General features: G+C 44.0%; 2 protein-coding genes across 3 annotated transcripts in view; one reads left to right on the top strand and one right to left on the bottom strand.

Moving 5' to 3' along the window:
- Positions 1-4,469, bottom strand: part of MAP4K5 (mitogen-activated protein kinase kinase kinase kinase 5) — a 102,330-nt gene extending 97,861 nt beyond the window's left edge. The window contains exons 1-2 of one of the 2 annotated variants that reach the window (XM_023514480.1): positions 4,355-4,469; positions 3,910-4,125 (exon numbers count right to left, since the gene is read on the bottom strand). In XM_023514480.1, the coding sequence (XP_023370248.1) occupies positions 3,910-4,017 (108 nt within the window). In that variant the 5' untranslated portion in view covers positions 4,018-4,125; positions 4,355-4,469. The remainder of the gene's footprint in view (positions 1-3,909; positions 4,126-4,354) is intronic. The other variant, XM_003792154.3, reaches the window with a different exon arrangement.
- A 539-nt stretch (positions 4,470-5,008) lies between these two features.
- Positions 5,009-11,529, top strand: part of ATL1 (atlastin GTPase 1) — a 75,485-nt gene continuing 68,964 nt past the window's right edge. Inside the window, exons 1-2 of the mRNA XM_003792152.1 lie at positions 5,009-5,295; positions 7,837-7,840. The gene's annotated coding sequence lies outside the window, so the exon portion shown is untranslated. The remainder of the gene's footprint in view (positions 5,296-7,836; positions 7,841-11,529) is intronic.

Here is an 11,529-nt window from a genome sequence, read left to right as displayed (position 1 = left end):
GGTTGCAGCCGTCATTGTTGTTTGGCGGGTCCGGGCTGGGGATTCGAACCCGCCACCTTAGGTGTACGTGGCTGGCACCTTAGCCGGTTGAGCCACAGGCGCCGAGCCTATCAATCATCTGTTATAACATAGTCATACACAAAAGACATCTGTACCTGTCCTCCTGGAACTTAAACATGTCATAATTAGTCAGAAAAAGCAATAAAGGTTAGAAAGAACTACACGGGACAGTCCACTCTAAATTTATATCCCACACATGGTTAAAAAAAAAATTCCTAGAACTTCTCTGGAATCTAAGCTGGAAAAAGTCTGATCCAAATATGAGGATAAAGACGGTCCTAATGGCTTGTACTGTTGGTAGTGAACTGTATCATGATACCACAATTGTTCTAGACCACTGTGGACAGAAGGTTGTAGAGATACTGAATCTCCAGATGTCCCCTTCCTATTAAGACTTTAACAGTAATTACAAATGACATTTGCTCAACAGAAATTTAATGCTTCATCTCTTGTCTACCACATTCCTTTCCTCTTCTGTGTTTCTCTCCCCTCCACTATTTCCTGCTCTAGCCCTCAATGATTCACTCCATTCATCTCAGAGAGTCTTTATATTCCTCCTCTTCTTTCAGTCAGGGAACTACGAGTTTAAGATTGAGCTTTCTCCTCTTGGGGATTCTCAGGAAAGAAGCTTGGGGGGCAGGGGATCCGTGGCTTTAGAAAACATAAAAATAGTTCACAAGGAATCTCCAAGTTATAGTCCTTTTAAGCTTTCACTTCAAAAGATACCTGAGGTGTTAAAAAAAAATGTGGGGTCAATATCTGAGTAGAACAGTGACTAATTTACTTATTCTTCACTGTAATTATTTTGCAAATTTATATCCTGGATTGAAAATACTTTCAAAACTTCCTAGGATTTCTAACTCATTAGAAACACAATGGTAAATAGTAAAATTACCTCAACTGCCCAGAGGGTAAAAAAAATCAGCACTACCATATGAATGTTACTTGTTTTAAAGCATATTAAGAAGTAAACACAAACTGCAAAATTCTACAGGACTTAGATCACTGAGAATGGATATACTATGAAATATCTTCTCAGAAATATTCTCCCAGAGAACTCATATAATTGAAATTTGTAAGAAAAATACGTAGACAGGGTATCATAAAGGCATTACAGAAATAGCTAAAGAATTAAATGCCTAGAGTTGTAATGTCAAAAGCATATTCTCAAAGAACTGTGTGACACGATCACTGATGGTCATTCATCATCCATCAGACAGACAGCACTCACTCTGTGCCCAGCATATAGGTGCTATCAGAGATAAACCAGTGAAGAAAACAAACATAAAAATCCCCACTCAGGGTGTATTAGGGGATCCAGATAGATAATAAAGAAGAAAACATAAGTCAAACTATGTTAGATGGTCCTAACTACAAAGGAAAAAAATAAAGTAGGAACAAAAAGATGGAGTGGGTATAAAAGAAAGGAGGAAGAGAACGAACTATGTTAGTTGTCTGAAAGAAGACATTCTGGCTCGGCGCCTATAGCTCAACTGGCTAAGGCGCCAGCCACGTACACCTAAGGTGGCAGGTTCGAATCCCCAGCCCAGACCTGCCAAAACAACAATGATGGCTGCAACCAAAAAACAGCCAGGCGTTGTGGCGGGCGCCTGTGGTCCCAGCTACTTGGGAGGCTGAGGCAGGAGACTCGCTTGAGCCCAGGAGTTGGAGGTTGCTGTGAGCTGTAATGCCACGGCACTCTACCTAGGGGGACAGCTTGAGGCACTGTCTCAAAAAAAAAAAAAAAAAGACATTCTGAGGAGAGGTGGCAAGCGCAAAGACCCCAAGGTGGGAAGAAGCTTAGTCCAAGGAACAGCAAGCTGGCCAGTGTGTAGAGCAGAATGAGGGAGGGGGCAAGGGAAGGGCTGGGGCTGGCAGAAGGAGCACTGAGTTCGCTTACCCACAGGTCTAATAGAACAGGTGCAAACTGAGGGCTGGGAGTTGGTTCTGGGTAATTAGAACAAAGGAAGACAAAAGATAAGAAGCCATGAATGTGTTAAAGTGTTGAGGAATCAGAGGCCAGTCCCAGCCTACAAGGAGTAAACATGCACTGTGAGGGCAGGGAGTGCAGTGTGGGGTGTGATAAACATTCAGTCTTTGATGCTCTGTTCAGGAGCTGTGGAAGAGAGACTAGGGGAGGGAGGCACCAGGGTAAAAGGCCGGCATAACTGCCCCTTTAATATAATCTCTGCTTTCCCTGGCAGGAAGAAAATCCTGCTGCAGATAGCTGCTTTAGTTGCTGATCTACAAAGAAAAAAACAGATGTCTTGGATCTTTGTGGGGACAAAACTCTTAAAATTCTCTTGTAGTAAGGAGAAGAGAAAACATCCAAGAACTGGCATTTAGACTATCGTATAATTTACATGAACTGAATTGAACTGCTCTAATACACAGTGAATCATAAGACAAAGATGACTAAAAAATGGGACTGAGAAGGCAAACAGGAATTTGGATTTTCAAAAGGGCATTCCACAAAAAGGCTAATCCACGGATAAACAAGTAAGAGTTAACTATATCATCTTGCAAAAAGAAGGGGATTTTGCTATCATTATCCACTTTGAATTCAAAGGCATTCGTAAGGCAAGAGCTAGGACCCTGTTCACAATTCAACACTTCAGTAACTCAAAGGACTCAAATGCTTGTTGATCAAATAAAAACTCCCATCCAAAACAGTTCATCTCAAGAGAACTGAACAGTACTAGAGCTATCCTAACATCACCTTGAACTGCTACTATAAATAGGGAGGAAATTAAACAAAAGCAAGGAAGTAGGAAGAAGGGATGTTTTCCTTCCACATTACCACCTGAGCAAAACAGGGACATATCCCAGAGGAGTCTGCTGGCTAATTACCCATATGACACAAGACCAATTCAGTTATATGCAGGACTGTTTGAAATAATGGGATATATCTGCATATATCACGATCAAATGCAATAAACAAAGCTGTTGCAAAAAAAAAAACAAAAACAAAGGAACTTAATATCCGTGTGAGTTGCATTAATGCTCCCCTCTTGGTCGAGAGAACAAAAAGCATATGTAATCTCAAACAATCTCTTTCCTCTACCAGTGGTTCTCAACCTCTCAATCTGTGGGTCGTGGCATTAGGAAGGGTGAGAACCACGGCTGTACACCCTCCAAGAACTCATGGATTTAGGACATTGGGTTTGCTTCTCCACCATGTTTTTAAAAACTGACCGTCTTAATACACAAGAGCACAATACAAAGACAAAAGCTCTTATCCACGTGTGGTTATGGGTTGTTATAAATCCCAAAGAGAGGAACTGCTAAAGTATGAATACACCCAGTAAGTTAGTATCACCTTCTATCATCAGCCAGATCGACGATCAAACTTCCACAGGAAAAACATCTTTCTACATGGGTTAATGTTTGTACACGTCACTTTGACCCAGTATTAGACTGCTTACGGTTAAAGTTTAGAAACTGGGTTCAAACTCGCTTTTTAAAGTAAATGTCTGAATGTCAATATTCTTTCCCATCTACTGTCTTCTGGAAGTATTTTTCCATGCCAACACTAGAACATCCTCTGTGTATGTCCATAAACAGATTCAAACTCCTTTCAATGCCACAAATAAGCCTTAAAAAGCCTTTACAAGCCCTCCCCCCTCCCCGCCCAAGTACAGCCATGGTTTGCAACGATGTGGTTAGTCCTGCTTAGGGGGCGCGATTAGAACAAGCTGAAAAAGCTTGCTCTAAACCGAGCAGAAAGGACCCCGGCGCTTCCCCCCCAGATGCAACAATACAAACAAGCATCCTGCCCCGTCCCGCACCGCCGGAAAGCGGCCCCACTCCCGGGACCCGGCACCGCAGGGAAAGGCCCGGCCTGCTCACCTTGTAGACGTCCCCGTAGGTGCCGCTGCCGACCCTCTGCACCAGCTCGTAGTCCTGCTGCGGGTTCCGCCTCAGGATGTCCGCGGCAGGCCGCAGCGGGGCCTCCATCTTCGCCCAGGCCCGGCCCCCGCCGGCTCTGCCCGCGGCTCCGGGATTCCCGCTAACGAGGGCGAACGGCGCCGCTTCTCAACATGGAGCCTCCTCCCGTAGCGACTCCTGCACGACAGGCGGCAAAGGCGGGTCGGCGTCGCGGCCCCGAGAGCCCCGCTCCGCCCGCGGCCCAGCCCCTTCCCTTCCGTCCCGCCCGCGGCCTGGAAGGGTCCCCGGCGCCCCGCAGCCCCGTCCGGGCGCGGCCCCTCCCCATCTCCGGCCACCGGGCGCTGCCCTGCCCGGCCCGGCCCGGCCCGGCCGCCTCGCCCGCCGGGGCCCAGGCCCGGCCCGGTACCTGAGGGGGGCGGCCCTGCTCTTTGTTGAGCGTCCCGCGTCCTCGACGGCGCCCGCGTCCCCTCCCCCGCGCCGGCGGCAGCCCGCGTCTCGCCCCGCCGCGCCGCGCGTCCTCTCGCAGGCGGCACAGGCGCATTCGGCCGCCGCCGCACCACGTTCCCCACCCGGGGCTGCGTCACCGGGAGACACGTTCCCGGCCAGCGTGGGTCGGCGCCCAGCGGCCCGCCCGAGCGCGCCGACCGCGGGGCCAGAGTGCCGCCCTGAGGCCTGGAGAGGACACGACACCCTGCGGGCCGCGCCGCCGCGCCCCCCGCCCCCCTCGCTCGGCGCGTCCTCCCAGGGCCTAGGGCGCTTTCTTCCCGGCTCTCAGAGATAAGGGACCTCCCCGGCGTTCGTGGCCGGACGGACCTTGGATAAACCGTCCTCAGTTTGGTCAGGTAGACATGGAGGGTGACGGGTAGAGGCAGAGGGTGGGCGCGCGGATGATGGGAACGCGGCCCTTCAGGTCCAAGACGGAGAAGGTGCGCGGAGGGCACTGGGCCAGCAGTAACCTGGCAGCGGGGCGCCGGGCTGGGAGTAGGGGAGTGCCAGGTTAACTAAGTCGCGGCACACCCTACTGCACCTTCCTGTTTTGCAAACCATTCCCAGTGGTTCCAGTTTGAGGCTACACTGCACACTTGCACAACCTGTCTTCTTCGTTTTTTCGGAGACTTTTCTGAAAGCCTGAATTCCTAGGAAGATTCAGTGGCTTTTGCTGTTGCTGGACACACGCAGTGCCCCACCACTGCGCATTGCACCTTTAAGGGGACCAGGAATGCTGCAGAAGCTGAAATACAGTCAGGGGCTGCAACCTGGGTGGCATATCCCGTACTTCCCCAGTATGTGATCTGGACCAGGCCATCAGATTGGGCAACATCTGGGTGTCCTTATCTGGAGCTTGAGGTTTTGCCTCTGACACTTAAGAAAGTGTTTGCAAAGCATTTCATAGGGTTGTGAAGAGAGTTATCAAATACAGGAGGTTTTTAAATGCTTAATGCACAGGGTATTCAACAGGAATTCAGGGAAGTAATTTGACTATTTCACAAGTTGTTTTGCAGTTTCAGTTCTAGTCTTGTTCTGAAGGTAGAAATTAAGTTGGCTGCCTTATTGTCTACTGGCGAAGTTATTTCTAGAGTTATTTGAACAGAAAAGCCAGATATCACTGAGCTACTGCAATTGGTGACTGAAAAATTACAAAAGAGCAACTTGCAGATGTGGCATGTGTGGCTTTGAACGTCCAGTTTAATTCTATTCTTGGGAAATATGCTTGTTACTGTTATAGTAACTGTGATCAATTGAATAATATAGAAATTAAATTCACACCTTAACAGGACAGGAAATATATGTCATTTCTTGTGCTCCATGGACAAAGGACACTTTTTTAGGGAACATAAGTCAGCCCAGACTTACATGCTCCATGGACAAAGCCTAGTGTTCACTGCATTGAAAAAATTATTGAAGAACAGTTCCTTCTTTCAAAGCTGCTTGGCTCTTGTTTTGGTGGGCACATACTTTTGGCTTCAGTGACTCAAAATCTCTTCAAATGTTCTATTGGTATCTTAGTACTTGTTTACTGTTATCGATTTATTTCGTTTTTTATATTTTCCACTGCCCCTATATGCATTGATCTTTACTCTGAAGTGCATTTATTCTTATTTATACCTGTATTGCTTCAGAGAATTTGAAGCAGCATATAGAAAATACATACTGTAACACAAGATAAAAATAAACAAGTGAGGAAACCAGTATGGAGTTAGAAGAAAAATGGGAAACAAGAACAAATAGAATGAATTGGCCAAAGCAGAGGATTTTATAATGTTTTTGAGATCTAGATGAACCAGTTGTTGGAGAAAGAGACACATCTTTTCCTGATGCTAAGACTTCAGAAAATTTTATCTCTTGAGTCTTCATAAAGTAGAAATTGAATGCCTAGTTTGAGATGAGGATAAATATCCTGACAATCCTTTAAGCATGTTACTCTTGAAACACAACATTTAAAGTGAATTGGGCAATAAAAAGTTTGAGGCCACAGGCCTCAACTAGACCCTAGAGAGCAGGTATTTTTATGTTGCTAGTCATGCCACATCCATATGCTTTGACCGTCAACCCAGACAGAGGCAGATAGGATGGAAAAAGTTGAGATTCTATGTGGTGGTTAAAAAACTGTGTCTGCTAGAATCATTATTTTACTTGTACCACAGTTGATGTCAAGAGGAAAACATTTGCTTTATATTAACTCCAAGAGAACCTTAAGGAATTTTAAAAACTGGTTGAGTTAATTTCAAAAAGATCAGTGAAGTGGATTGGTTGTTAAAGAAATTAAGGTTTACTTTCCTTAAAATAAGCATATAGTGAATAAATTTAATTTTGTCCTAAATAATCAAGCACGTAATTTCAAGGTTGAAGTTTACACAGGAACAAATTGTAGCTCACAGGAGAGTTTCTTACAAATGACCCAATTTTACAATGACAAGATGTAGAATAAATATGGTTTGAGATATGGGTCCTTTATCCCAACTTAATTGTCACGTATTCTTAGTGTCTTCATGATATGTGATATGTAAGTATTTTTCAGCTTTTACTCTTCTCTATGTAAGAAACTATAATTTTTTTTCTATGTTTTGTAGAGTTCCCCCCTTATTTCAGAGTTCTTCAGTAAAATGCTAATTGTAATCTATGGCCTCTAATTTCAACTCTAATGTAATAAACACTGAATTTTTAAAAATTGGGGACATAAAAGTCTTCATCTTCTACATAGCTAAATTTTATAATTTATTATCCAAGAAAAAAATGGTTAACCAAATCCTTAAAGTGTGATAGGACAGAGCATAAGGACAATAGTTTTTGTCTATGGAACGTAGAGGTTTAAACAACAAAGTAATTCAGTCTGATGAATCTTCTAACATAATGAAGTTGTGAATAAAACTCTATGTGATTAAGCTGATTGCTGTATAGCTTTGACAAGTATAAATCAATTAAATATTGGAAGACATTGGCACAATCGTGATTTGGATTTTCAAACAGTTATTATAAAATTATTCTCTCTAATAATTAGATTCACTTGTCTGCTGAAGCTAAACCATTATTTTTCAAGTATAGGGCGATTCTTATATTTTGTTTTGGGTAGCAGTAGTACAAGTATTACATTGACAGTCACTATCCGATCATTATGATGGGAGTTTTTAAAAGAAAAAGTGAAGAAAACAGTACATACCCCTTTTCTATCCAGCTTGAATTGATTATTGGGTGTATTAGGAAGCTGTTTCTGTTAACCTTTATCCTCAGAGTGGTTTAAGGTTAGAATTGGTAGGATTTCTATATTTGACTCACAAATTAATTTTGTCTGCAAATTCAATAGCTAAGAAAAGATAATAGTTACAAATTACAAATAACCTTACACTATTTGTTAGCAGTTTCCCTGCATTATGATAGGTATATGTTTAGGAGGGCCTAAAGCTCACTTACACCTCATGTGGGCCAGTGTTAGGAGCAGGAGAGGCCTTGGTGCTTGACAGAGACCCTTTCCTACAGCTGTGTAGCTTTGCAGGATTCCAGTAAGCTCTCCTTTTCTTTGTCCCATCAGGGCAAGGATGATGATGGCTTCCCACTGTTCCTAATCTCAGCATACCTGCTATCTCTTGTTTACCTTAACCCTGTCCTCATTTTTACATTTAATTTAAATCATTTAATTTTCTTGCTGTGTTGCCTAGGCTGGAGTGCACTGTAGTCGCAATCTGCCCACTTCAGTCTCTGGAATAGGTGGGAACACAGACATGCACCACCATGCCTGGCTTTCATTTTTGTAAATAGTCCTTTTATTAGACTCTCTTTCTGTGCTCTCTCTTCCCAGAATCCTGACTGATGCAGTTGTAGGGACTGGAAGTAGTCTCCGAAAAGAACCCTGGAAATGGCTTTCTTGGATGGCATTATTCACGTGTCTGATGCCTACCTATATAAAATACCTATCAAGAAAAGCAAAACAATGGTGTGCTGTAGCATGGGGTGACATCACAGCTGCTCAAACAGCCATCAGCAGTTGGCCTGAGAAGGAGTGTCACCGCAGGGTCCAGCACTGGGAGATCAGTCTGTAGCACTTACTTAGCTGCTATGACACTGATGTTAGTATAATTGGCTACTCTGAGTCTGTGAGAATATGTGGAAAACAGACAAACAGAGAGCCTTGAGTTCCAAACTTAAGTCATTACTATAAAATCAGAAAGCTTCTTTGACAGCCCTGAAGATATGGCTGAGGACCAAGCCCAGGGTTTGACTATAAAGGCTACAGAGTTGCAATTGTCAATTAAATGTGAGACCTAGTTCCCTTCTCCTAAGGTGACAACACCTGTGGAGAAGGCTAGGATCCTGGGACCTGGGATGTGGGCATCTGAGCAGATATGAGTGAGACCAGGAACTTTGAATAAGAGGTAGAGTTTCAGTATAGTCTCCCTACTCTGGGAGAAGAGAGCTCATACACTGAGGAAGTTATAGTATCTTGCCAAATACTGACCTGGAATTCAGATTTGATGTGTTAACTTCAGCATCTGAGGGTCCTTCCAGGTGGGTTACTTGAAGCTTGTTCTCAATAATAGCTGGTAGCCTATATGTTGAGGCCAGAATTTCCCTGACATACTATAGAGGAAGGAATCACAGTGTTTAGGGAGATGGGAATGGTGGATTTACTCAATTCAGTACATTCTACTTAGTCACGTTCTATCTATACCAGCATAGGAAGGCCCATATAATTTGCCTTTATCCAGACATTTCAAAGAGGGGGCACAGATATCTTTGAAAAATTCTTTGATGGTTGCCGGGCGCAGTGGCTCATGCCTGTAATCCCAGCCCTGGGAGGCTTAGGAGGGAGAATTGCCTGAGCTCAGGAGTTTGAGACTTGACTGAGCGAGAGTGAGACCCCAACTCCTAAAAAAATGGAAAAACCCAGCTGGGTCCTCGTAATCCCAGCGGCTTCTGGAGGCTGAGGCAGCGGATGCCCACAGCCTAAGTCTGAGGTTGCAGTGAGCTATGACGCCATTGCACTCTGCTCAGGGCATAGGGTGGGACTCTGTCTCAACAAAAAAAAAAGAAAAAGAAAACTTTTTTGATGGCTGTCCTTAATCAAAAAGGAGGGAGATGGGGTTGGGTGCCACAATGAAATTGGTATCCATGATTTTAGTGGGAATATTGAGACCCTGATAGAGGCCAGGAGGCCTAAATGTCAGATGTATTTGATACAATTACCGTGATAACCCTCAGGAAGAATTGATAATCAGGGTGTTTCGAATGCAAGGACATGTGGTATTCTTTTGATCCCCAAGTCTCTAGAAATGAATAAAACCAGCCTACTTAAGGGCTTCTTGACAAACATAAGTGGAAAAATTCTAGGACTGCTGGGCAGAAACCTAACTGAGGTCACTGTGACAGGGTAACAGAAACATCATACCCAATCCTTACACGTAACAGCCAGTTCACAAACCTGAGTCCCCTAGTTAAGGGGGAGGACAGATTCTGTTGAGGAAGATTCTTGCAGAGTAGACAGGTACAGATAGTGAATCTTCCCTGAGGCCGTTTCTAGAGGTACCTGTGACCTTTCACCACAGGTGAACTGAAGAGTGGGAGGTCCTCACACCATCTAGAGCAGTGGTTCTCAACCTGTGGGTCACAACCCACAGGAACTGTATTAAAGGGCCGCAGCATTAGGAAGGTTGAGAACCACTGGTCTAGAGATTATTAGATGATAGCCCTGAAAACTAATCCCTGCAGTCTCAGACTGCCGTAGAATTCCAGTGATAAGAGTTCAGATTCAAGAAAGTCAAGTGTACTCTTGCGTGAGGTCCATTTCGTAATGGGTACAATGTGACTAAGTGTTGTGAACGTGGGTTCATTTGCCACCACCCAAGAATCAAAGATGAGAGGCAAATGTTAGCACAGGAAAGGTGGTTTATTCTCGTGCTGGCAGCCAGAGGAGCTGGTGGACTTGTCTCAAAGGCCATCTATCTCCTCTGCTCACTGAGCTGCTTATAAAGGGAAGGGGTGAAGGGGGCTAGTGGCAGGAAGCAAGCTTTGTACAAGTCCTCATGACTAACTGGCTTGATGGTGATCAGCAAACAGTAGGGAGTCCACTGGATCTTGTCATCAGCAGTCTGTCATTGGCCTATGGGGATTCCTGATCTGTTTTCCCCCAAAGTCGTTTTCTAATCTTGTACCCTGTAGCTGTATATGCAAGCAACGAGTGAATTCTAAACTTCTAAGACAGAACAAGCCAAAAGCATATGGGAAGCAAATGGCTTCTCTTAGCTGTTCTGTGGTCTGAATGGTCCTTGTGATGCACTTGCATAAAGGTCCATTTTAGACTTATTTTTCCCAGTCCCAAGTGCATGTGATAATATATATATTCAGTAACAGAATCCTCATGTCAGGTTTCTGAAGAATAAGGGCTGTTATGATTGGTGGGGCCAATTGTAACCTCCCTAGCTAACATCTTCCCATATGCCAGAGAAGAAAGCCAAAATTAAACTTCAGTACCGGGGAAACTACTGAGATTAGTGCCACCATTAAAATCTGCAAGGTGCTTTTAAAATTTAATCAAGTCCCTTTTATTTATTTGTATTGTTGGTGTAATTGCTTTGGGGGGGTCTTAGTCATAAATTCTTTGCCTAGGCTGATTATCTAGAAGAGTTTTTCTTTCTTCTAGAACTTCTATGGTTTGGGGCCTTACCTTTAAGTCTTTTATCTGTCTTGAGTTGATTTTTGTAGGTGGTGACAGAGAGGGGCCCTGTTTCATTGTTCTGCATGTGGCTCTCTAGTTTCCACTGCACCATTTATTGAACAGGACTTCTTTTCTTCAGTTTATGTTGTCGCAAAGATCAGTTGCTGATGCTTTTAGATCTGGGTTCTCTGTTCTACCTCCTTGATCTGTGTCTCTATTTTTGTACCCAAACCCTGGGTTTGTCCCCCAAACCAGAGTTTTGGTTACTCTAGCCATGTAGTATAGTTTGATGTCTGGCAATGTGAAGCCTCTAGATTTGTTCTTTTGCTTAAGATTGCTTTGGGTGTCAAGGCTCTTTTCTGGTTTCATATAAAACATAGAATTATTTTTCCTAGATCTGTGAAATATGATGTTAAAATTTTTTTTTTTTTTTT

The sequence above is a fragment of the Otolemur garnettii genome, unplaced genomic scaffold, assembly GCF_000181295.1.
Source record: "Otolemur garnettii isolate 467f Iridium unplaced genomic scaffold, OtoGar3 scaffold00054, whole genome shotgun sequence".
NCBI classification, from domain to species: domain Eukaryota; kingdom Metazoa; phylum Chordata; class Mammalia; order Primates; family Galagidae; genus Otolemur; species Otolemur garnettii.
This window is presented reverse-complemented; position numbering and strand designations above follow the sequence as displayed.